This window comes from Pongo abelii, chromosome 21 (assembly GCF_028885655.2).
Source record: "Pongo abelii isolate AG06213 chromosome 21, NHGRI_mPonAbe1-v2.0_pri, whole genome shotgun sequence".
NCBI classification, from domain to species: Eukaryota; Metazoa; Chordata; class Mammalia; order Primates; family Hominidae; genus Pongo; species Pongo abelii.
In genome coordinates, this window is record NC_072006.2 from 7676545 (window position 1) to 7702594 (window position 26050).

General features: G+C 42.7%; 1 protein-coding gene and 1 long non-coding RNA gene across 10 annotated transcripts in view; one reads left to right on the plus strand and one right to left on the minus strand.

The window, feature by feature from the left end:
* SPTLC3 (serine palmitoyltransferase long chain base subunit 3) overlaps positions 1-26050 on the plus strand; it is a 247582-nt gene that overhangs the window by 181959 nt on the left and 39573 nt on the right. For all 9 annotated transcript variants that reach the window (XM_054542014.2, XM_054542016.2, XM_054542021.2 and 6 more), the window contains 3 exons: positions 167-272; positions 7582-7801; positions 16684-16810. In XM_054542014.2, the coding sequence (XP_054397989.1) occupies positions 167-272; positions 7582-7801; positions 16684-16810 (453 nt within the window). The remainder of the gene's footprint in view (positions 1-166; positions 273-7581; positions 7802-16683; positions 16811-26050) is intronic.
* LOC129052182 (uncharacterized) overlaps positions 18441-26050 on the minus strand; it is a 29718-nt gene continuing 22108 nt past the window's right edge. Inside the window, exons 2-5 of the long non-coding RNA XR_008517071.2 lie at positions 25922-26023; positions 21318-21479; positions 20303-20537; positions 18441-19824 (exon numbers count right to left, since the gene is read on the minus strand). This is a non-coding gene — a long non-coding RNA (uncharacterized LOC129052182). The remainder of the gene's footprint in view (positions 19825-20302; positions 20538-21317; positions 21480-25921; positions 26024-26050) is intronic.

The window sequence follows — 26050 nt, forward strand, 5'->3', positions numbered from 1 at the left end:
ACTGAAAAATAGACCTCTCTCTCTCTCTCCCTAAGGGTTCTCTGATTCTGAATTTGTTCTCTGGAAGTTTAGGTCTGAGTTGAACTTAAAACATCTGGAAAAAGAAAGTGGAAAAGGAAAAGTAAGCCCTTTCATGACTCAATTTCTTTTTTGGTATTATTTAAAGACACACAAAGCCTAGAGAAGCTCCTGAGAGATGCTGTCATCTATGGCCAGCCTCGAACCCGCAGAGCTTGGAAAAAGATTCTCATCCTGGTGGAGGGTGTCTACAGGTATGTAAATAACAGGACACATTTTACAACTCGGAGGCCTGCAGCAAGCTGACCAGTGCGGAAATGCTGACCTTTCCTAGCTAAACAGAGAAATGACTTAGAATTGGTTATATTACACAGGGACCTGAGACAGAGCCACCAATGGGAGCTGTCAGATGTGGGTCATCTGTCTTTTTGATGACTCTATATATGACGGAGCAGCTTGGAGGCTAGCCCGCTTGTGAAGGCTTCCTCAGAAATATCCTCACAAGGCATTGCTAACTTGAGTTGATTCATTCCACTACCTTTGACTGCCCCAGAGGTTCAAAGGCATTTTGCAGCTGGGTTATTCAAGATCAAAACACTCCTTGCCTTTATGACCGGTAGAAATTGTTGATGGGTGGCCCGGATGCCCCTACCTGGACAGCATGCCCAACTCCCAGATGCTTGCTGAACTTGGTTAGTGATAGCCATCAGAATACAAAAGGTCTGCCTGTTTTCCTCAAGGTAGGAGTAACCTGGAGTGCAATTCTTGTTCCAGAGCTAGCGGGTAGGAGTGGGCTGATGTCTAGTCCATAAGCCAAGGAGACATTATTTCAGAGTGCCCAATCCTGAATCAATTCTCAAACAATCCTGACGTTAGGCAAATTGAGGGAGATATCTCCTATAATGATAGAAAAGTGAAAAATATTAAAAGGAAGGAAGTGAAGGCTGTTCAACTTTAAGACAAGGAGGAGTGTGGCTACAAAGGAGACTTGAGGATAGACATAGGATTTCTTTCAGCCCACTAATCTCATTAGTCCCTGAGTGCACATTTTTTCTGCTACATGAGTGGATAATGAGCAGCAGCAGAAGTGTGCCTTTATTCCTTTTAAGAAAAAAAAAAAAAAGTGAATTCTCCCAACTCTAAAATAATAAGAAGAAGAAGCTTGGCTTCATTTTATTTTTAACTTTTTTAACTCCAGTACTTCTGCCCTCATGGCTAGGGTTCTGGATGTTCCCAGTCCTACTGTGGGAAATGCAAAGTTTGCATTTCCAGTTTCTTCTAGCTCACTTTCTGCATCACCTACCAGTACCTCCTCCAGCCAGCCCAGAGAGTATGTACTGTTGATGAAGTCTTTGGGAGCACTGTAGACATAGTAGTTCTCCAGGGTGAGCTTGTCCTTGCCCCAGCCTAGGCACATTTGGCAATTTTCAGTCATTATAACTGCAGTAGTGTGTGACTGGCATATGGCAGACAGAGGCCAGGGATGCTGCTAAGCATCCTACGATGCACGGGACAGCCCCTACAACACAGAGTTATCTAGCTCAAAATGTCCACAGTGCCAAGGCTGAGAAAACCTGTTCTGGTATAACTGACAACTCGTAGGCCTTAACTTGCAATTTTAAGAAATAATCTCATATTGACTCTGGGCTGTCGTAACCTCAAGCGTGGATCTTTTTCCCTGTGTGATTTGTGCCTGCTGCCAGCCTGGGAGGGGAGCAAATAGCCCTTATCTAAACACCTGTCATTCAGGCCTAGATTCGTGGGAACACAGATCAGCTGAGAGAGAGCAGACTGGGCATGTCCTTTAAGCAGAGTAAACAAAACCCAACTGCAAATAAACAGAACTTGGCTCCAGTAAATGAAAGTTAGGTCTTAACCACTTTGATCATGGCTGAAATTAAGTAGACTACCGGCATTTTACTGGAAAATATTCCCATCAGTTACACAGAGAAACAACTCCAGCAGCAGGGCTTGTTAGTGGCCATGCCAGGCGCCTGCATCCCACCACTTCAGAAGGACAAGGGAGCCAGGTGTGGACTTCCAGCTCCAAGCCAGAGTGGTACCAAACCACAATTTTGGTTGCACTAGCAGTAGTGACTGCTCAGTTACCTATTGCCATGTAACAAACCACCCAAAGCATAATGGTTTACACAGCAATGATTTATTATTTCCCACGCTACCGTGGGTTGTGTGGACCAACTGGGCAGTTCTTCTACTCCACATGGCATTGGTTGGAGGCCACTCATGGAGGTGACCTCATTCAGCTGACAGTTTGTCTGGGGCTGGAACATCCAAAATGACCCCACTTGCACATCTAGCCCTCGGTACTGGCTCTCACCTTGAGTGCCATGCTCTCTTCCACACAGCTTTCTCTATAGATAGTCTCTTCTCATTCTGTAGTCTAGCCAGAACTCCCTTACAACGTGGTGCTGGCTTCCAACAGAGCAAAAGCAAACGCTGCCGGCACTGGGACATTATCACTTCTGCCCTGACCCATTGGCTCAAGCACATCATGAGGCCAGCCCCGATTCAAAAGAAGGTGAAATAGACCCTACCCCCTGATGGAGGACCCGCTTGTATGGAGGACCCGCTTGTATGTATAAGGATGGGAAGCTTTGCAGGCAGCCATCTTTGGAAGCCATCCACCACAGTGGCTCAATCAACCTGGTGATGACACAGAGTGAAGTCCCCACTTCCCGTGAATTTTCCTTCACATGAAGATTCCTTTCATTTCACCCACACAGGAATGTTGACTTTAAATGAGACCAAGACCTAACAGGCCACATTCACAGATAGGTAACAGGGCATCTCTTTGACAAGCCTCAATAGCTCTGGGGGGCTTCAATTTCCTCATCTATAAAATAAAGATAGCCTAGAGTTGAGTTCTACAGCCTTAAACCTCAAAGGAAAAGCCTTTATACAGGTGTTCTAATTTGCAACTATCACCAGATATTTCCCATAAGGCCAGGTGCAGTGGCTCATGCCTGTAATCCTATCACTTTGGGAGACCAAAGCAGGTGGATTACTTGAGGTCAGGAGTTCGAGACCAGCCTAGCCAACAGGGTGAAACCCCACCGCTACCAAAAATACAAAAATTAGCCAGGTGTGGTGGTGCACTCCCATAATCCCAGTTACTGAGGAGGCTAAGGCACAAGAATCACTTGAACCTGGGAGGCAGAGGTTGCAGTGAACCAAGATCATGCTACTGCACTCCAGCCTGGGAGACAGAGAGAGACTCTGTCTCAACAACAACAACAAAAAAATTATTTCCCGTAGGATTTTCCAAAGGAGGGTTAGGAATGTGAAGTCAATAGTTCACAAATGCACTCCTACTTCTCAGAGGTATATTAGGAATGCATATCTTGTTGATACCTACACAAAGCCTCCTTTGAATTTTAACTTCCAGATTTTTTTCTCTTGCTTGTGGTCTGCCACCCTGGGTAAAGTACCCCCACATACATCACCACAGAGCCCACATACATCAATTTTTTCATAACCTCCAAAGAGAGCAATCAGCCAAATCAGAAAGTTTCAGGGAGATATCAAGATAGAAAAGGCTAGATACCCAGTCTGAGAAGTCAGACAACCCCACAAAACTAATAATAATAATGTCACCATTCATAGGTATTATTATTCATATGTAGAATATAGAGGAGTCAGGATTTGGAGGCAGGCCTGGGACCTAGGTTCAAATCCTGACATCACCACCTACATCTGTGTGGCCTCCATAGGGTACTTTGGTAATAATAAGTATTCAATGAGGTCATATAAGCTAGTGTTGGCAGAGGCCCAGCCCATAGAAATCTCACAACCAAGAGTGGCTGTCTTTATTGTCACATTGATTTTCAGTCTAAGAAGTTGCAACTCAGAAAACAATAAGTCATCTATGTTGCAAGGCTGTTTGCTCTTCTTCCATCCAGAAAGCGGATGTTAGAGAAAGAAACTCACACTGACCATGTGTCTACTCCTTGCTAAACATTTCCCATGTGCAACCTTGAGTAAGCCTCCAAGTATTCCTGAAGTTATTGTGAATAGGAAGAAATTGAGGCTCAGAGGCTTAGATAACTTGCCCCAGGACAGATAACTGAGATGAGGCAGAGCTGGGATTAAAACCAGGTGGCCCTGATGGGACAAAGGCTCAATGTAAATAGACGAGTCAGCCCATGTGTCCACATCCAATGAAGTAAACATGGAAAATGCAAGATCACCTATTTGACCTTTACCATTAACCTATCTAGGCCTCAGTTTCTTCATCTGTAATACAGGGGCATTGAAACTTGAAATCCAAAGTTTCATGAATGCATGATTTTGGGTTTAAAACTAAAATAGTATTATTTCAGTGTTCTGATCTGTATGTTTTCATTAAGTATTGTTTTAAAATCACATTTTCTAATTTCATGTCTCTGGGAAGTCTAGATCCCTTATCAACTCATAGTGGTTGAGAATCTCAAAATTATTCAAAAATGTCCTTGAGGTGTGGTGTCCCAAATAACCTGAGACATAAACTAGCATAGCTGGAGCACTAACTTTCAAAATAAAATTAATCAAGGAATAATAGTCAGCTCTTCCAAAACAAATACATATCTAAACATATGTACATATGCTGTAGCCTCAGAATACCATTTACTCTAAGAATGTAAGCTATTCTCCTATGCTCAAAATAATGTAAATTTAAGGATTGAGAACTTCAGTGGTAAACTCTCACCTGTATCTCTATGGTTTAAACAAATAAAGAAAAGAATAAGAAAACATTCATTACTTTATTTTTAATTGATCTTAACTTTCTTTTTCTCTCTTTCCACCTTGCTTTCTTGTTTTGAGTTATACTTTGGGCCCACCAAGGAGATTTTTCCACCATGTGAGTTAGCTAGCCAGTGGTTTAATTCTCCATCTGCCAGTGGCTAATACGGTTTATATGTGGAGGGAAAAGTGGTGAGAGGGAGATTTCAAAAAGGAGGCTTGTCACTTAGCTAATACATTATGTAATAGAAAAGATATAAAGGAATTATTCACTGGCTTGCTGGTTTAAGAATAATTCAAGTCCCTGCACAGAGCTTCAAATTAACTCGTGGAATTATCTTTACCTACAGTTGTGTTTTAGTTGTTTTTCTTCCATTGAAGTCAAAAGAAAAACACAACCTTCCATTCAGGAAGAAAGAATAAAATGCTGTTCTTGTTTTCTGTATCATTTTTGGCACTGTTTTTTGACAGCAATTCATGGGAATAACATAGATAGCCTTTTTATGCATGCTCTAGACTCAATATCCCACTATGGGAAAAGGCTCAATTCAAATTTGATCACATTGTGAAAATGAAAACTTAGTGTGGGTGAATATAACTCTATAAAAGCTGAGCTCTCCCTAGGACTCTATGTGTGCCCTGCATTAACTCCAGAAGTCAGCAGTATTGTAGAGTCATTAATCTTAGAGGAAGAAATATAAACCAGGTGGGCAGGCTCCTAACATCAGCTAGACCAGCCCCATGGAAGGATGGTTAATTAGCTGCCCGCAGTGTCTACAAACACTGTGGGCCATTAACTTTGGCTTCTGTCAAATTCAGTTCCAGAACAAAAAAATGGCTATTTGTGGCATGTCAGGTTTTTTGGCATATTTGTGTTACCAACTTATAACATTTTAAAGAGAAGAAAATTTTAGATTTCTGAGGACCTGCAGCCATTTATTATGTATGACATCCAGCATGACACCCACATGCCTCGCTTCTATAAGATTCAACACAGAACATTGTCAAGGGCTCCCAGTTTCCCAAGTTAGGACTGGTTGCAACTATTTCCTCCTAAGCTCCTCCTCCTGAGGACCGTAACGATTCACTAAATGCCCATCATGGATCAGGTAGTTTACAAGCATGATTTCAAGTGATTTTTATAAAGACCCTGTGAAGAGGGGCCCATCATCCTGTTTGTATTGCATATGAGGAAACTAAAGCAGAGAACATCATGCAAATTGCCCAAGTTCACAGTTAGTAAGCTTAGGCAGCCAGATGGCCAGACTGTCTTCCCCTCGAGGGAAACAATTTTGACAAACAATTAATTTAAGAACATGTTGGAATTAACTCACAAACTTACATAAGAAAAGACAACTCTATTTGGCCTTTATTTCATTAAAATCTGAACTCGGCCATCCAAAACTATCTTGTGGAACACACAAATGCTGCACCCGGTGATCATATCCTCTCTCCAAACCAACACCCGTTGGTCTGGGTAACTGTGCACACAGCCAGCTGGACTGTTTTGACTGAATCGACTTAACACTTAAGCTTATTTTTTAATACATTAAATTTAATCTAATAAATAATTAGGGGAAAAAGGAGAAGTTCAACTCTGTTTGATTCAATGAATTAGCTCTTGAACTAACCTAAACGGTTGTTTGAATTGTTTGACAAGTTCCTTTGTGTGGTGAGTGTGTCTGTGTGTTTTCGTACAACTTGCCTGTCAATGCAGTCAAAACTGTGTGCAACATAGACACAGCTTGCAAAGTGTTCTGAGAACTGATTACCGTCAGATTTTTTTAATCCATTGAGTTCCAGAGGCGCCATGTAATAGAAATTTTAATTTTATCTATTCATAGACTACGTTTTTTTCCCTTTGTGCCAGAGGACGTACCAAAGCTTCCCAGGAGGATCTTTGTTAATTTAGAGCATTTCTGTCTCTGCCCTAGCATGGAAGGTTCTATCGTGCATCTGCCCCAGATCACAGGACTTGAAGTGCTTTTGCAACTTACAATATCATGAAAAATAAAACACTTAGGGCTAAAACAAAAGAGTTCATCTACAGCAGTGGCCCTCTATGTGTGGTCCCCAACCACTGGTGGCAGCATCTCCTGGGAGCTTGGCAAAAATGCACATTCTCAGCCCATCCAATACCGACTGAATCAGAAACTCTGGGGTAGGAGTCTAGCAATCTGTGTTTTAACAAATGCTTCAGAGGATTCTGATGTTCACTCAACTTTCTGTTCCTCTGCCCTGAAGGAACAGAAAGAGGAGACACCTTAGTCTTTGACTTGAAGTGGGTATTGAACAAGAGGTCTTAAAGACTTCCTATTGTACTTTAATTAACACTATGATGTCTTAAATAAAGTTCTGTGTCTTTTTAATTCCCTCTTTTAATCTATGGCAATTCAAGCCCGAATTTAAGTCAAACAGACCTGGCCAAAAAGGCAATGTCAGGCTGATAAAGGGAATGACTATAGGATAATTTAATCAATTCTAGCGGAATATCTAGAATCCAAAATGGTCAGTCTAGTTACACTATTCAGCTTTACAAATAAATTGGATCAATAATGCAGTGAGCTGATGGTTTGCTTGGGAATTAGCTGAAACCGAAAGCACTTAAATCCATTGAAAGTAAATTATTTTATCCAAGTAGCATAGAAATGCCCAAGTGGCCTCACAAGATTGAGAGGGTTGTCTCAGCCAAATAAAACATGCCTTCAGAACAAAGGAATGGCGTGTGTCAGGGAAGACTGTCTAGGATGTATTGATGGGGAAACTGACAGAGCTTCCCAGGAGAGTATTTGTTAGTTATGAGCATTTCTCCTTCTGCCCTAGCATGGAAGGTTCCATCGTGCATCTGCCCCAGATCATAGCTCTAAAGAAGAAATACAAGGCTTACCTCTACATAGATGAAGCTCACAGTATTGGGGCCGTGGGCCCAACCGGCCGGGGTGTCACGGAGTTCTTTGGACTAGACCCTCACGAAGTTGATGTGCTCATGGGCACATTCACCAAAAGCTTTGGAGCTTCAGGAGGTTACATAGCTGGAAGGAAGGTAAGAGAGGGACTGCTTGTGTCTGTTTAAAACCTGAATGCCCTGGGGATGCCATGTGTAGGGCTTCTCTGAATTTCATGAAAGCTTCAGTCCAGTTCACCACACCTCAGCTGATCACTCCAGCCTGGCTACAGTGGGTTCACAGCCAGATAAGGCCCAGAATGTCGAGGAGCTCTCCCTCAAATAGTGAAGAGGAGCATGTGATGAGTGATCACACTATAATGAAATGGCAACACTGGCCGTGTACATAAGATGCAAAGTACCAGGGAGAGGAATAATTAACTCTGTTAAGTAGTATGTAGGACATGGTTTAGAATGAATGTCCATCTGGTAGACCAATAATGGGGGGCCATATTTAACACACAGAGAGAATAATGTATACCAAGCCAGAAGTGATAAGGGATGTTCTGAAAACTATAAGCATTAAAAAACACAAAGAAGGTAATAGCAACAGTAGGTAATGTTAGTTATTAGAGAGGCTGACCTTATGCTACAAGTTGTGGGTTTTGTGGCAGGAATGTACTTTTAAGAAATTTTCTCTGCAAAAAAATTCTTTCCATAATGCTGCATAAACCATAGGTCAAATCCTGCCATTCTCTAGTATCTTATCAATATGCCTTAAAAATTCTGATCTGCTGGGATTAGACTGCTAAGTGAGTGTTGGCCCTGTCATTCTAGTGCCAATATCACCAAGAGGTTTGTGAAAAGAAAACAATAAATATTTGAGAGAAATTTAAAAGGAGGGAAAGGAAAGGGACAAAGAAAATCCAATATTCAAACCCGGGTTTGAGAGATAAAGGAGCCAGTTATCCAACCAATGAGAGGACAGCCTTGTCCAAATTCTGACACCTATCTCAGACAAACCTACACCTGTCCCAAAGAGCCAGTGTGACAGTGATGTTGGCTCAGCCTAGGATGTCACACCAGGCCCGAAACCAGTGCATGCAAGTGGTACCAACAAAAATCCCCACTTTCTTACCTATTGTGATGAACAGGAACAAGGGTTCAGACTTCTGGTAAACCAGTTAGACAAACCAAGAAGTGCAGCAGAAAACAGTCCTCTCGTTGAAAGCTCATGTTTTAAAACAACAGATTTAATTCTGGCCACTGGCTCTGCCATGAAATGCACAGATGCTTAAAATGTTCAGAGTTTTAAGTGGCCTTTACCCTTTAATAAGCACTGCTTTCTTTCGGGCTCAAAACATTGTTTTTCATCCCTTCTTCACTGGCCTGTGGGAATCAGCTGGGTAATGCTAAAACCATCGGGAATGCCCAGGATCTCACAACATTCAGCTAAATCTGGTGAAAGGTTAAATGTTCCCTTCCTAGACTGTCGAAGCAGTAGGATCAGAGGGTCTCAAATTTAGGAGCTCCCTGATCCTGGCTACATTGCTCTGTGAGCTTGTGGTTTTGTGATTACTTTAGCAGCAGTTCTGAACTACAAAATTTTTAATGAAGCATAACTCTACTTCCTGAACCAAAGGCACCTGAATAAACCGAAGCAAGCCAATTCTTGAAATGTTGTCAAATTTGGTGGATGTCACATTTTTCCCCCAGAGTAGCTTCATTTGATACCCACTTTAAACAAAGGCTTGCGACTAGCAGAAGTAAAGACCAGTTCACCATGATTCTCTCTCATGCTCTCCATTCTGATGTCAGCTAGAGCATTTTTAAGATGTAGGCGTTCTTGTCCACACAATTTCTATTCATTTGGCATAGATACTGAGCAATTGTGAAAATTACCATTATTTACATTAATCGGGATGCAGAAAAAGTATGTACATCTGTTCATTTTCTTATCTTTTAAAATGCTCATTTTATGCATATTTGGATACAGAGGGTCGCATTGTTCATTCCCTCTCCTCTCCCTCCTTTTTCCTCCCCACCCCCTCCTTTTTCCTCCTCACCTTTCTCTGTCTTCTCTTCCCTTCACGTTACACTGCAGTGTCTAAATTTACCACTAGATGGCAGCAAGAATTAGAGCGTGTCTGGCAGAGATTCGTTAGCCTACGCTGAGATCTACTGCCCTAAGACAGCAAGATGCAAAACCTTGAAAACATAGGGGCTGTTTCCAAGACCTGGGCGGTGAGCAGGAGGGCACTTGAGAAAATGCATGTATCCCTGATGACTTAAAAATCAGTCAGATACACACCTGTGTGGAATGATTTTGGTCAGACTGTGATAAACCTGGGTAAACTGGTTTCCTTTGGGCTTAATGAGCCCATGATTTAATGGAACTTATGTATCTGTTCCTTTGTACCTTTAATTCTTTTTAATTATGTTAATTTTCATTATGTATAATTTCAAGTCAAACATATATTTTATTCCTATGACCTTTAGATAATTTTGTGAAGAATTTTTACTTTGAGTCTGTTTAAATTATGCTTTAAATTAGGATTGGGCAAATACTAAAGATTTTTGTCTGAAAAAACTACTTCTACCAGTATGTTTAAATAATTAGAGTACAGTTTTCAAACTCTGATAACTGTACTGTAAGACAGATAGATAGGTAGAGAGATAGTTGATAGATGAATAATCTCCCAGATACTTTGCTGTATATCTCAAATTTGGGGACTATTGCAAAATAGCTAGGATTCTAAACCAATGTATACAAAAGCAACAAAATTGAACATAAAAAAAGTTAAAGTACACACATTCAGACTTGCTGTTTTTCTGAAACTGTATATAATTTCAGTTTCACTGTTCTCATAGGGTTCTCAGTAAACCCTGAAATTTGAAAATAGTTAGCTCCAAAAATCTAGAAAAAAAGATAAAAACATCTGGCTCTTAACTCTCTTTTTAAATGATGTTAATATTGGTAGAGAGGGGCTGCATTCCCAATAACAGTGTCTAGGAGGTTCTGGAAATCTTTATGGAATGGGTCAAGGTCAGAGCTTTATATATTAGCAACCAGATGAGACATGTAATGAAACATATTTGGAAACAAGGAGAAAAAAAAATGGTTTAGTATGATGATACTACCAGAGGAAACAGAGGTTTTGTTTTTATCTCAGAGCCTTTTCCTCACAAAGTGTCCTACAAATTCCCCTCTGCTAATTGGAGGTTGCTGCCAGGCTGTGATCCCCACTTTCCACCCCAAGGAAACTGCTAACAGTCTGTCCAGAGCCGGCAGAGTTTTGCTGTTTTGCTCACTTTGAGTTTGGAGCCGCTATAGATGCGCAGTGAACAGCCTAACTTGGAGGAGTTTGTCCTTTCAAGACCTTCCTGATGAAATTCCAGATCACTACTTCTCTCCACCTGTCAGAGCTCCATGCCATGAATGGCTTCTTTGAAGGAAAGACTAAGCTGATGGGACTAGGTTTCTTATTTTTATTCTTTTACATTTGTATTGATCCTGTTGCTGGGAAATGTGGTCAACGCCGAGGACCCCAAACCTTTCCCCAGGCAAGGATCTTGAGTCCACTTGCATGCCTGGTGCTGAACACTGGCTCCCACAGCCTCCACAGGCTGACCAGAGACTTGAAAATGAATGAAGCGATGGTAGCCCTTGTAACTGACAGGTTGCAGGGCTGGAATTCTGGAGAAGGGAACTGGGACAGGGCGGACAAATTTGGGGTGAGCATTAGCCCCAGAAGCCTGCATGCCAGCCAAAGCTGAGTCACTCTAAAAAGTGAGCTCTGCCCTGCACGCTAGGTCCTGGCTGTATTCAACATCCCTTTGAAGTAAGCAGGGGTCAGGGAGTGAGCTCTAAGATGTTTATTCTAAGAGTCTCCTGTCTGATTTCCTCCCAAAAGGCCACCCTTGCCCTTGAACTTCAGGCCTACGTGTAGAGAAAACAATCAGGGTTTTGAACTTCCAAATGGATGTGGAAACCTCGATATGAGGAGACCTCTAACCCACCCTGAAGAAGACACAACCCAGACTCGCCTTGCAAAAGACCAAAGCCACCTCTTAACTCATAGCTCATAGCACCCAATGGGGGAACAAGAGGGGGAATTAGTGGCCAGGAATCAAGGCTCTCCCTGTCGCTCTCCAGAAGTTACTCAAAGAGCCCTATTTTTTGAACCACACAAGCAAATAAACTTCCATCCAGAAACTCAGACCCTGAGAGAAAGCAAACTCAGTCCAAAAAAAATAAAATTTTGGGCAAGATAGTCTTAACATTAAAAGGAACCAATGCTGCACCAATGAGGTATTTATTCAAACTAAGAAGGCTCATGATCTTGGCTTTAAAAAATGTCTCAATCTGTGAATTAGGGTTGGGGACATTGGGAAGAGCCCTTTTCAAGATCAAAGGGAGTTTTGTCTTGTTTCCTTGTCTGATCTTTGTCAGTGATGACCCCCAAGCTAAGAGACAATTGCTATACTTGTCCCTAAGAATGCAGTTGAGTAATACCCTATATGCTTTGAGGCCCCTGGCCATCTTTCCTCCATCTCTAAAACCCCTCTGTTTTCCAATAGACGGTCATTATTTAGCAGGCCACTACTAGGTATCCACCACTATGGATTTTAAAAGAAGTGTAAAGCTCCATCCCTGCTCTCAAGGAAGTTTCAGTCCCTTTTGGAGAAACAAGAGAGATAGACACGAAACATTTGGAGACCAATGTGACTCAATCTGCGATTTAGTACCATATGGATGAGTAGATCAGGAACTCTCCCCACCCGCTCCAAAAAGAGGAACAGTCTCTGGGTTAGGGAAAGCACCGCAGGGTAAGGAGAGTGGAATTGGGGTCTGTGCTCTCCTGGACCCCCTCACACCACACCAAGCTTACTCTTCTGGGGAGAACTCTGGAGTGTGGCCTAAGGGTGGGGCTCTAGAGCCAGCTTCTTTAGGTCCAAATCCTTGTTCTACCACCTTTTGGGAATAATTGTGTAAACTTCTCTGTGATTCAGTTGTTCTGTCTATAAAATGAGAATTAAAACAGTACCTACCTCAAAGAGTTATTGTGAAGTTTAAATGTGTTAATGCATACGAAGTTCTTAAAATGGAACCTCAGGCCACCAGGGAATATCAGCTATGCTGTTAGCTTCTAGCCTTATTATCTCTTCAGGGTTATTCAACCTGTCACAAGCCTGGGTACTCCCTTATTGAAAATGTCTCTCTTTTCCTTTCTTTTCACTCCTACTGCCACCCCTCCCCATAAGGATGGAGGAAGAGCTAGGCTGAAAATCCTTGGTTTGAGGTATGGGTCTACCAATGTGTAGTCACACAACCTTAGAATGTAACCCTGTGCAAAATGAGAGAGTTGAAACAGAGACACTCCAAGAAGCTTTTATATTTTGGTCCCCTCCTCCCGCCCCATGCTCCCAGTTCTAAGAATCTTTCAATTGGCCATTGATTAACAATAATTGGCCAGGCATGGTGGCCCATGCCTGTAATCACAGCACTTTGGGAGGCCAAGGCCGGTGGATTACCAGAGATCAGGAGTTCGAGACCAGCCTGGACAACATGGTGAAACCCCATGTCTACTAAAAATACAAAAATTAGCCAGGAGTGGTGGCACACGCCTGTATTCCCAGCTACTTGGGAGGCTGAAGCAGGAGAATTGCTGGAGCCCAGGAGACGAAGGTTACAGTGAGCCAAGGTCATGCCACTGCACTCCAGCCTGGCTGACAGAGCAAGACTCTGTCTAAAAAAAAAGTCACCAACTGCATCAGGTATTCACTGTTTCACTGTGTACCAGATGCTTTTCTAAGCATCTCATATATGTATTCACCCATTTCATCCTCATAAACTCCAAGGTAGGTATTACTATGATCTCATTTTTCAGAGAAGCCAACTAAGGCACAGAGAGATTTAGTAACTGGCCCATGGTCACACAGCAGTAAGTGGCAAAGCCAGGATTTGAATCTAAGCTATTGGTCACCAGAGGCTGCACTGTAACTCCTGGGTTATATTCCCTCCAAGGGGACAGCTCCTCATCCCCTTGTCTCAGAAGCACTGGCTTCTCCCTCTCTTCCCAACTGACACCTCCATTCTATGCCCATAAGATGCCATCCTTACTCCTAATTTTAGGACAGGCCCATGCCTTTTTGCTCCTCTGCATCTATCCAAATCTCCCCATCCCTCATGGCCAGATCACACCCTTGAAACACCTTGTTCCTGACACAGGTCCACATAAGCCTCCATCATCCAATTCCCAGGACCCACCCACCCTCTCCTTGTTGGCTTCCCCTGCATCCTGTAGGGAGATATTCACTCTCAATAGAGAAAGGCAATCCCTGCTGCTGCCCCCCAGGAGCACGGAACATGGCACTGTGAAGGACAGCCCTGGCTGTGGCTACTCTGGCAAATGACTGCTGCTGTCTCTTTGAGGTGCCTCAGATACTCAAAAGTGAATTTTCCGGATACCCTTGGCTGATAAATTCAGTCAGGCCAGCATCATGCACATACTCTTCGGATATGGGGAAAACCCACCCAGCTTTTTTCATGAGGCTCACCAAATAAAAGAATCGGCAGAAACTTAATTTCATTTATATAAATGGATAATGGACGCCAGGACCTAGCCTTATGGTCCCTTTCTATCCTCCCTCCCCTCCTGGACTCCCACACACGTCTAGGACAGTGAAAGTTATTGGTATATACTTGCTGGAAGGAAAGATGGAAGGGGGGAGGGGGAGAAGAAAAGAGGAAAGAAGGAAGGAAGGAAGGGAGGAAGGGAAGAAGGGAGGGAGGAAGGAAGGAAGGAAGGAAGGAAAGAAGGAAGGAAATACTTTGAAATACAGAGAAGAAACAGATTTAAATAAAGAATTTGAAATGAAAAGAGAGAAAGAGAGAGAGAACTAGAGTAGAAGGGAAGGGGAAGGAAGGAAGCTAGAAGGAAAGGAAGAAACAAAAAAACAAAAGGAATAGTTTGAAGTGAAGGAGAAGATGGAAAAAGGAAGTCATAGAAGAATGACGGGTAAAAGGGGGGATTCCGAATGAAAGACATATTGAAGACAGCAGGAAGAACAGAATAGATCCCCTGGTTCCCCTCATGCACCAGGTAAAGTCATCACATCATTAATTTAACCTTCACCGACCACTGTAAGGCAGGCCACACACTGTGCTGAGGAAGAGAAACTGTGAATGTTGAAAATGCTGAGCAACAATGCCCACACATACCTAAGAGAGATGGAAAAGTGATGGGCAGGGACCAGGCCCAGGCTCGGAAGTGGGAATGAATGTAACTAATGAAGGAGGGTGAGGAGGACATGAACCTACCCCAAAGCAGAGGATCTCGATTCCCAAGAGCTCTTTCCAAATCACCTTCATGAGGAAGGAAGACATAGCGAAGACACCTGCCTAAGTGAGATTCTGAGCTGTGCCATTATTCTAAAGAGAAGGCACCTGATCCTTTAAAGACCCCACTGCTAATGCAGAGGCCTGTCATCAGCCCATTAGCTTTTCTGCAGGACACTTTGAGAGTCCCAGGCCATGAGACACTGTAGGTGGGCTGATGGAGGGTCTCTGCAATCCAACTGAGCACCTGCAGATGCCAGCTCTGAGGCCCTCACCACTGCAGCATTAGATTACTGGAGCTTCTTAGCGCTTTCAGCAAGCTTACTTGGGACCTTATATTTGGCCTCAGGAGTCAGGCATATAGGTGAAAAATGGCTCCTACCACTGAAGACCAGCATTCTGGAGTGGCTCAGCATTCCAAAGAGTGTTACACAAAATACACAAAATTCCAGTAGTTTTCTGTTGCCAAAGGCATAACCAGAGTTTATCTGGTCCTAATATTCTGGTTTAATTTCCCACAAGCCTCTACTCAAACTGTCGTTTGCTGTCCTCCAAACATGCTGCCTCCATTCGTTTTTGCTGTGTAACGAAGCACTCCCAAATTTGGTGTCTAAAAACACCACCATTTATTTAGCTTACAATTCTGTCCATCAACAATGTGGGCTGGGCTCAGCTGAGGAGTTCCTTTGGTCTCATCTGGGCTTACTTCTGTACAACAGTCCATTGTTGAGTCAGTAGGACACTGCTTGGCCTGGGGTAGCTTCAGCTGGAATGGTCCTTCTCTATTCCACATGGCTATCATCCTCCAGCAAGCTAGCTCAGGCTTATTCACATAGCAGCTGGAGAGAGTTCTGAGAGGACAAAAGCACTCAAGGCATTTTGAGGCATAGACCCAGAACCACCACACCATCACCTCTGCCATATACTACTGAACAAAGAAAATCACAAGGCCAGCCCAGATTAATCCGCCTTTTGATGGAAGGAGCTGCAAAGTTGGATTGCAAAGATGCATGGGTACAGACAATGAGAGAATTACAGCTATTTTTTTGTAAACACTCTACTATACATGCCTTCTGCTTTCTTGCTTCTGTTCCTTTGTTCAACTTCTCTCTTCTGCCACCCTCCCTCCACGTTTTCTTTTCCTCCTTAATTATCTTCATTCTTCAAGGTTTAATCATATCTCCTCATTGGAACCTTCTCTATCTACTTTAGCTAGAAGGACCCTCTCTCTTTCCTCTGCATCTTGCAGCCCTGTTGCATGTCCTAGTTTGCATGGACTGTGACTTATTCTACCATGCTTGTTCATGGGCACAATCATATGTAATATTCTCAAGGGCAAGGACCACATCCTGTATTCTTTAGGCACTGAACACAAAGTCAGTGCTCACACATAGTAGGTACTCAACAAACGCTTCAGGAATCATTTTTTCTTCACACATCTGGTTTTGCCTTAAAGTTCAACTCCAAACCTGCAGCATCCTGCTTGGTGTAGATTCTAGGTTTTTGAGGGAGAGACTATGAAGGAAATACAAAAAATAAATAGTTTGATGAAAACCATTGAAAGTTGGACCCCATTCATCTTTTGAGCATGAGATCAAATGTCTTTTGCTATGAGGATGGGGATGGGACTAGATGTAATTCCCACCACCAGTGTTGAGATTTATTTGCCTTCTTTTTGGGTTTCCCCTCTTTATTTAAGGACCTCGTGGATTATTTACGGGTTCACTCGCATAGTGCTGTTTATGCTTCATCCATGAGCCCACCGATAGCAGAGCAAATCATCAGATCACTAAAACTTATCATGGGACTGGATGGGACCACTCAAGGTAAGAGGATCTGCAGAGAGCACAGCTCCTGGACCTCTCTGTCTCCCTTCTGCCTCATTAATCTCCCTGCTTCTCAAATACACACCTTCATCTTATAGAATCCTATTTGTAAATCAAGCCATGTGATAAATGCACAAAAACTGCTGTTAGCACACCACACAAAAACCCTTTGTTAAAGCAAAGAAAACTTTCTAATTTACCTCATTGTGAACAGCAAATTTAGATAATTTTGTGTGATCAATTATGTTGAAATGAAGCAAATATTCTGTGTGTGCGCGTGTGCATGCACATGTTTGCCTGTGCTTGCTTGGGGCTGTCATTTGTGTTTCCCTAAGACCAAAGTAGCCAATTTAATATCCGATTTTTCAATCCTTTTATTTTTTATAGCCAGAGGTTGCGCAGTAGAAGGCCACCACTGGCCATGAGGATATATAGACAAAACACACACAATAACCTTCCAGCCATTTCTTTGCCAGTGGGACCAGAGCTAAACTGTGCTAGTTTGCTCAACCCAAATTAATCCTCTTTTTGAAAAATTGTTTCATAAAAGCCTCTTGGAACTCTCTCTCCATCTTGCAGAGATGGTTTATAGAGATTCTACCGCATTTCACACATCAGAGGGGATACAGTGCTGAATAAGGCAGTTCTTGCTGCCAGGCAAACTGGTGAGCACATTTATGGAAGTAGCAATTTATCCTGGCCACTGGACTGTAGTATCCATGTGCTTCACCCCACCTCCCAGCTGACCTGAAGTCCTACATTGTTTAATGCAAACCTTCAAGCCTACTATTTCAATAGAAGTATGGGGCACTCCATCGGTTTTCAATATTATTAAAGCAGCAGAATATTCACACACAAATTTTACCAGAAGCCTACTGTATAAAACAGATAAGAACAAGGCTGATCTAGTTAAAGTAGTGTCTTCACTTACCCCCATACTGATACCCCCTGGGGCCCTTCTACTGAGCCCTAGTGCTCCCCAAGACACTTCTTTGAAAGACAGGACTTTTTCTTTTTCACTAAAGCAGGGTAAAGGCCTGCAGGAGGATATTTTTTCCTCCGTATGAAATGCAGTGATTGGCTGATCTCTAGGATCCCTTCCAGGCTTGCCTTTTCGGTGTTATGACTCTGCATCTTGTTGATTGGTCTTTGTGAAAAGAAAACGACAGTCCAGTCTAGGAAGCCCTTATGTTATGAGACTGAAGGTAGCTGCCTGGATCTGTTCCTGTGATACTATTCACTCATGTGTGGCCTTAGACAAGTGACTTATCTATTCAACCCTGAGCAAGTTACTCAACTTCTCTGTACTTCAATTCATCCAGTTATGAAGTGAGAAAATAATATTTATTAGCCAAGGTTTTTGTGAGAAGTAGGTAAATTAATCTGTATAAAATATTTAACTTTGTGTCTGGAGACAAGTATTAGTAAGCATTATATAATTGCTTGCTACTGTTATTTGCTGTTGTTTCTGAGGTGATCAACAAGTATTTGAACCATTTCTCAGAGATGCTATAGGAAGCATCCTTATGACAGAAGTGAAGTAGGACTAGATGTCCTCTAAGATCCTGGATTAGTCAGGATAATGGAGGTTTTGCCACCATAAGAAATAAACCCTGTAGATCTCAGTGGCTTAACAGAACCAAGGTATTTCTTGTTTGCATCACATCTAATACCAATCAGTCAACTCTCTACACAGTGCTTGTCCTTGAAGACAGTGATTCAGGCTGCTTTCACCTTAAGGGTTCATCATCTCAACACATGGCCCCCATGGTTACCAAGGTAAAAAGAAAGGGAGGGTCAGCCTAGAGGTGACTCTTTTCACCTTGCTTACAATCTATTGGCTAAAACTAGTCATATGGCCACACCCCTGAAAAGAGTTGGGGATAAATTAAGGGATACAGACATTGGATAAACAGGTACCTTTTATTTTGGAGGGGGAGGAGGTTCTTTTTTGTTTTTTGGGTTTTTTTAAATTTGAGACAGAGTCTTGCTCTGTTGCCCAGGCTGAAAGACAGTGATGTGATCTCGGCTCAATACAACCTCCACCTCCCAGACTCAAGCGATTCTCCTGCCTTAGCCTCCTGAGTAGTCGGGACTACAGGCGTGCACCAACAGGCGTGCACCACCATGCCCAGCTAATTTTTTTTTTTTTTTTTTTTGAGATAGAGTTTTGCTCTTGTCACCCAGGCTGGAGTACAATGTTGCGATCTCAGCTCACTGCAACTTCCGCCTCCTGGGTTCAAGCAATTCTCCTGCCTCAGCCTCCCAAGTAGCTGGGACTACAGGTGTCCCCTACCATGCCTGGCTATTTTTGTATTTTTAGTAGAGATGGGATCTCACCAGGTTGGTCTCAAACTCCCAACCTCAGGTGATCTGCCCGCCTCGGCCTCCCAAAGCGCTGGGATTACAGGCACGAGCCACCATACCTGGCCAATTTTTGTATTTTTAGTCGAGACGTGGTTTCACCACATTGGCCATGCTAGTTGGGAACTCCTGGCCTCAAGTGATCTGCCCACCCCAGCCTCCCAAAGTGCTGGGATTACAGGCATGAGCCACTGTGCCTGTCCTAAACAGGTATCTTTTAACCTTTTAACATTGAAGCGAGATAGAGTGGCATCTTTTCCTCCACAAGCTTTCTGCTGTATGAAAAACTGTTCTGGAACTACCAGCTTCCCACAAAGCTATATTAATTCTCTTCTTAAACTTCAAGTGTTTCTTAATGGAAAATCAATTATTTGAGATTTAAGCAAAAATGCAAGTTAAGTGAATTGTCTCAGAATGACTAGAATTATTCTTTGGTCCTGTTTTAAAGACAAGTGACTAGGAAAAAGTTATTCTAGAAATTAGCTTGTGTCTCAACAAAAATTTTCACTCATTTTCGGGGTCCTTTGGTGTATATGTCATCTGAATCAGTTGCTTTACATGTATGCAGCTTTGCAATCATGTCCTTCCCTCCTCCGGACTGGTTCATCACAGACAGAACTTGCTCTGTTGATCTGATCACAGTGGAAGATCTGCAGAAAGATTACATTAAAGACATGAGCATTTGCTCCTCAGTAATCATCTGCCATCAATTTTTCTTCCCCTGAGGTAGTAGATATTTCCCTTGCTTCTCTCTCTTAGCCTTATACCTAAAGAATTCTTTGGTTATTTTTTTAACCTCACTTTTAAAGCTTCTCACTTTACTCCTCTTGTCATCTTAAGAGAAAAAAAAAAACAGAGAATGCTATGTGTATGGTCTGGTTTTTTTAGAGACAAAATAGGAGAATGAGGGAGAAATATAGGACAGTTTATTTTCAAAGAAACAAACAAAGGAAAGTAGAAGAAAAAGAAAAGTGACAGAATTATCAGCCAAGTTTCAGGTAGTTCTGCCTGACACATCTTTTGAAGCATTCAAAGGCACACAGTGAATGATCACACTGGCCTTATTTGCAACAATGGCTGCTTTAAATCAAATGAGCAGGACAGGTTAGGAATATTGCATTAGCTCACCCCTTTCTGCAGAGATAGACTCACTCTCAGGGTAAAGTTGCCCAGAGCTCAAAGGATGCACTGTTTCATGCAAGAGCTGCCTTACAGGATCTGAGAAAGAGGAGCCGGGCTCTGAGCCTTCATCTTCAGCCCACTCCACTGCAACTGTGATTGGAGCCTTTCAAGGTTTTGTTTCAGGTTGAGTTTGGGGAGCAGTTGGCCAGATCTGTTCCTTGATGAATGTCTTCACTTTAATCTGCAATGCAAAGCCATACGCTTCAAAGAAAGGCAAGCTACAGGAATAAGGTCAGTGTTCCTTTGATGCCAAGGTTCAAAGATGAAATAGCAGTCCCAGTGAAATGACAATGTTTATGCACAAACAGCCACCTTCACTCTACAGCCAGGCTGCTTGTGGAGTTAATGCACACAGGCTGAGGGGCTGCAGGCCGTGCATGCATTCCATATGCACCAAGACCCTTTTAATCTCCTGGCCTGTCACTCTGAGCAGTGCAGTGAGCCCAAAAGTGGAGATTTGATTTCTCCATCCTAATGGATGTTGGGTGGTCTTCCAGCCAAGCCAATGTTGTAAGCCCCTTAAGGGCAAGAAATGTGTCTTGAATTATTTTGGTGTTCCTCTGAGTGTCAAACTCAGTGCTCAGCTTAATAAATATGTCATGACTCAACTTCCATCTTGCCAGCCTGCTCCATTTCAGGCCAATGTTTATGCTAAATAAGATCATGAGGATGTTTATCTCATAGGACTGGGAGCTGGGAATTGGTTCCACACCAGTTGTGGCAGCGGAAGGGATCACTCAGTGATTGAGGTTACTTTTGGAAAGGTCTAGAAAGATCGCAGCTCAGTCGTTTTCTTATCTAGACATAGCACACATAGCCTCAGGAAGGTGAGCTCCAAACCACACCGACTCCCCTAAAGAAAGCATTGTCAAAAATCATCTTATTACTCATGTTTAAATCTTTGATGTACATTTTTCAAGTAATTAATCAACATTTTTTAAACTCCCAATCTTGATCTTACCTTACTACACCTTCTTTCCCCAACTCTGGGTAAAATTCCATTTCTCAGAGAAGATAGAGGTTGTATGATGTGGCTAATTCACAGAGTGTGCTCTGCAGTGGTGCCCGGCCTGACATCTGTTCCATGAATGGCAAGTCATTTTCCCTCCTTTGGCCTTAGTTCCTTCATTGCAAATTAAGGTTGTCAGAAGAATTAAGTGATGTGATACAGATAAAGAACTTAGCATGATGCTTGATACACACTAAACACTCAATAAAGTCATAGTACTTTCAACACATCTGCTTTATTCCCTTAGTTCTGCAAATTTTCCAATAGCTTTACCCACCCTGGAGTTCTCCCTTTTTCCCCAAACTCACATCTTCCTACTCTATTAGCAACTCCCACACACTCTACTTGACATATATTCAGAATCAGGTCACTTCTCACACAGCCAACACTCTCTCCATCACCTCTCACCTGGATTCCTGGAGTAGCCTCCTGAATATTCTCCCCACTTTTGCTTTTGCCTTTTTATGGCTTGTTCTCCAGGCGGAAGCCAAAATTATCTTTTTTAAAAAGGAGAAGAAAAACTAACTCATACCATGTCACTTCCCCACTGAGAACTTTCCATTGTCTTTTCAGCTTACTCAGCAGAGTCCAGACTGTGGTCTTCACAGCTTCTCAGGATGTGGTCCTCCATATATCCTGCCACCCCTCCCCTTGCTCAGCCCACTATAGGCAGCTGGCATCCTTGCTTTTCCTAAAACACAGAGAGCAGCTCCCGCAGAAGGGTCTTCGCACTTGCTGGTCCCTCTAAAACTGCTCTTCTGACCTATCGGCATGGCCCACTCCCTCCCTGCCATCCCCTTTCTGCTGAAAATCTGCCTTATTAGGGAAGTGGCCCTATCCTAAATAGCAAATCCACCTGTCCCTCTAATTCTCCTCACCTTGCTTTAATTTTTTTTTTTTTTTTTTTTTTTTTTTTTTTTTTTTTGAGATGCAGTCTCACTCTGTCGCCGAGGCTGGAGTGCAGTGGTGGCATCTCGGCTCACTGCAACCTCCACCTCTCGGGCTCAAGTGACTCTTGTGCCTCAGCCTCCTGAGTAGCTGGGACTACAGGTGCCCGCCGCCACGCCCAGCTAATTTTTGTATTTTTAGTAGAGATGGGGTTTCACCATGTTGGCGGGGCTGGTCTTGAGCTCCCGACCTCAAGTAGTCCGCCCGCCTCGGCCTCCCAAAGTACTGAGATTACAGGCATGAGGACCCCACCCAGCCGCTTTAATCTTTATAGCGTTTATGAATACCTGACAAATTGTGTATGTATCTGCTTATTATCTGTTTGCCCTCACTAGAAGGTAAACTCCAGGAGAACAAGCACTTTGTCTATTTTATTTATTACACTGAAAACAGTGTCTGGCAAGTACAGGTTTCCAAAAATATTTATTGAAAGAGTTCTTCTCGCTATCCCTCTTATCTCAGCAAATAAACAGTTCTGATCTCTTTTACATCTCTGTGCTTGACTCTTTCCCTTTCCACCTTCTAAAGATACTAGCCTCTTTTCACAAACGTGCACTTGTTGGTTTCTCTCGTCCTAAAAAGACTTCCCTTGCCCCTTCTTTTTCCAACAGCCACCGAGCCTCAACCCATCCATTCCAGCAGATCTCAAAAGAGTGAGCTATTCTGCTGGCTTCCCATCTACCCTTCTCATGCAGTTTCCAGCACCTGCAGCCTGTCCCTGGCCTGTCCTCTGCCTCCTTGCTCCATGGATCCTGCTTCCCCTAAAGCCACTCCTGTAAGCACACTCTCCTGCTTCTCTGCCAGATTAAACTTGATCTCTCTGCATCATTCTCTCTCTTTGAAAACGGCCTTCAAAGACTGTCTTCGTTGTAGAGGTGCTCTTCTCTTCTGGTTTTTCTCTTATTTTTCTATTTGTTCTTCCTCTCTTTTCTGCCAGGCCTCTTTCCCTATCACTATTTGCCCTAATCCCACACTTTGTTCTCTTTATAGTTCCCGCTGCACAAGTACCCTCACCTGTTTCCTTTCCAAAACAGCTTGCGGACCCTCTACCCCCAGAGATTTCTGCATGACATGCTTGCTGCATTCTAACAAGCCCCACGTGCTGCTGCTAGTCCAGGGACCAGCCTTTGAGAATCACTGCTGCATAATGACCCTGTAGTCACTCTTTCCCTCCCATCAGACCCTAATGGCTTGTGGATTTCTTGTAGATAGAAACCATTAAATCTCCATAACAGGTCAGGCATGGTGGCTCACACCTGTAATCCCAGCACTTTGGGAGGCTGTGGTGGGTGGATCACTTGAGGTCAGGAGTTCGAGACCAAGCTGGCCAACAGGGCAAAACCCCGTCTCTACTAAAAATACAAAAATTAGCTGGGCATGGTGGCGCAAACCTATAATCCCAGCTACTCTGGAGACTGAGGCAAGAAAATCGCTTGAGCCCAGGAGGCGGAGGCTGCAGTGAGCCAAGATAAGGGGTAGCACCAGAGCTGAGAGGCCAAATAAGAGACTCTGAGCCAGCAAACGAGATATGGGGTTTATTCAGGGGAACTTACATGCAGGGGTGGTCCAGTGATGGTAGGCTGGACAGGAGAACTGCCACCATTTGTAAAAAGCGTGTAGTTCATGTAGCATTTTCACGTAACATCCTTTCCCTAACAACATCCACCTGGCAACCTTTATTCAACTTTTACTCAGCCTTTATTCAAAGGGCCTCAATCCCCTGTATGACAAGCATCCCACTGGACAAGCTGGGGACTCAGATGTTCCTCATAGGTAAGGAATGAATCTCCAGGTTGGCCACGCTCAAACTGTGAACACACATTCAGGTGTGTCTGCCATACAGGGTCATTCTCAGGAAATGCTTAAGCTATCACTGTCAGGTGTATGTATCATGCACAGGTGCATCTACCATATAACAATCCACACAGTTCCTGACACATCATAGGCCTTCAATACATACTTTCCAGTTGAATTGGAAAGAAATGTGTTAAGTGTCAGTTATGCCATGATGCAGATGCTCACAAAATATCTGTTTAGGGCCATCTTTTCATCAAAAGAATTGTATCTCTGAATACTTAACATCAGCAATCTGAGTAAATAAACTTGCTCATCAAGGACAACTTCTTCCTTATAATTCTTGTCTGCAGGCATGTCTAGTTTTACTCATTATGCCTATCTGCTTATGATAGAGTCACTGATGTTGGGGAAAGTTCCCCTGCATGTCCCCAGTCATCATTTCATGTATCATGATGATGGGAGTGCCAGGCAGGAGGGAGTGACTACAAGGTCATCATACAGCAGTGGTTCTCAAAGAGTGGTCCCTGCATCACCAGCAGCAGTGTCACGTGGGGCTTGTTAGAACTGCAACAGAGCATTTCTGAATCAGCTGTTTTAACCATTCCTCCAGGAGATTCTGGTGCAGGCTCAAATTTGATAACCATGTTTCTACATAACAGAAAAGAAACAGATCTGTGCAGTGGGAGAAGTAAAGTGAACAGAGGATGGAATTCTGGCAGATGCAAACAAAGGTAAAGGACCTAGCAAAAAAAAAGGAGGAAGAAGAGCAGGCAGAAGAATAAGAAAAAGCCCAAAAGAGAAAAGCATGAAATGTGTTTGGATCCACTTGTTTAAATCTGTGTTTAAACCAAAACATCAACACTGCCCACTCAGTTACTACTAGCACCTTGCCTGTCCTTCAGTCCCCATGACCACTTTGGCATCAGGAATAGGAAAGAGAGTTTTGCTTATGAAATGCATGTGCCTCACAACAGTCACTCCCTAAGCCTGTGCTTTCACATAATTTTTTGAAGTATGTAAAGTCATTAAGAGCTCATGGTCACAACATTCATTTTATTGTTTGATTTGATAGTGGACATCTGTCAGAGATACTGCCATTTCTCTAATAACCGCTATCCCTTACGATAAATAGGGTAGCATTTATAAAAATTATTTAAATTGTTTGTCTCTTCAGTAGGTAGGATCAATTTGATGAAAGGAAATCCACAATGGGCAACACTGCTAGGTGTTGATTTATCATAGGATGACTCATGACAAAATATTCCATATTCCTAACTCAGAAAGAATGGCCTCTCCTATAATTATGTGGGATCTACTTAACTTGTGCTATAACAATCACCCTCCATTGCTGATCTTCCTCCCATGATCGTTACAATTTTGATGACATGGTGTTGAAATGAAATTGGCATTTTTTTGAAAAAATATGATCTGCTTAACCTGATGCATCTATTGAATATTAGATATTAAGGTTCTTGTTATATTTTCAATTTCATGTCAGGATGAAACAGCAACTATATATCTTATCAAGCACTTACTTTGCCTACTGGCTACTGTGTAGTTTTTAGGTCTACAGGCCCTCTTATCTGAAGATCTAAATGTTTAAATATTTTAGAATTTTTGTGTAACATTAAGTCTTTCAAAATACAACACTTAACCAGAGATAGGAATAGTTGGAACGATTCTAGCTATATGAACAGGCCAGTACTTAAATTTGGATTACTCCATTGACTAGTACATTTCTAATTTCACCAAAATGGCTATAAGAAAAATCATAATGTCTCTGACTTAATCAATTCTCTCTCAGCTATTACCTCAGTGCCAGGCTGGTGGGATAATCACCAACTTTCTGAATCACAAAACCGTATCACATGGATGAAAATGTGATTCATTTATAATCCAGTGGCCAGTAATATCTGAAAGGAAAACAGTAATGGAAATTT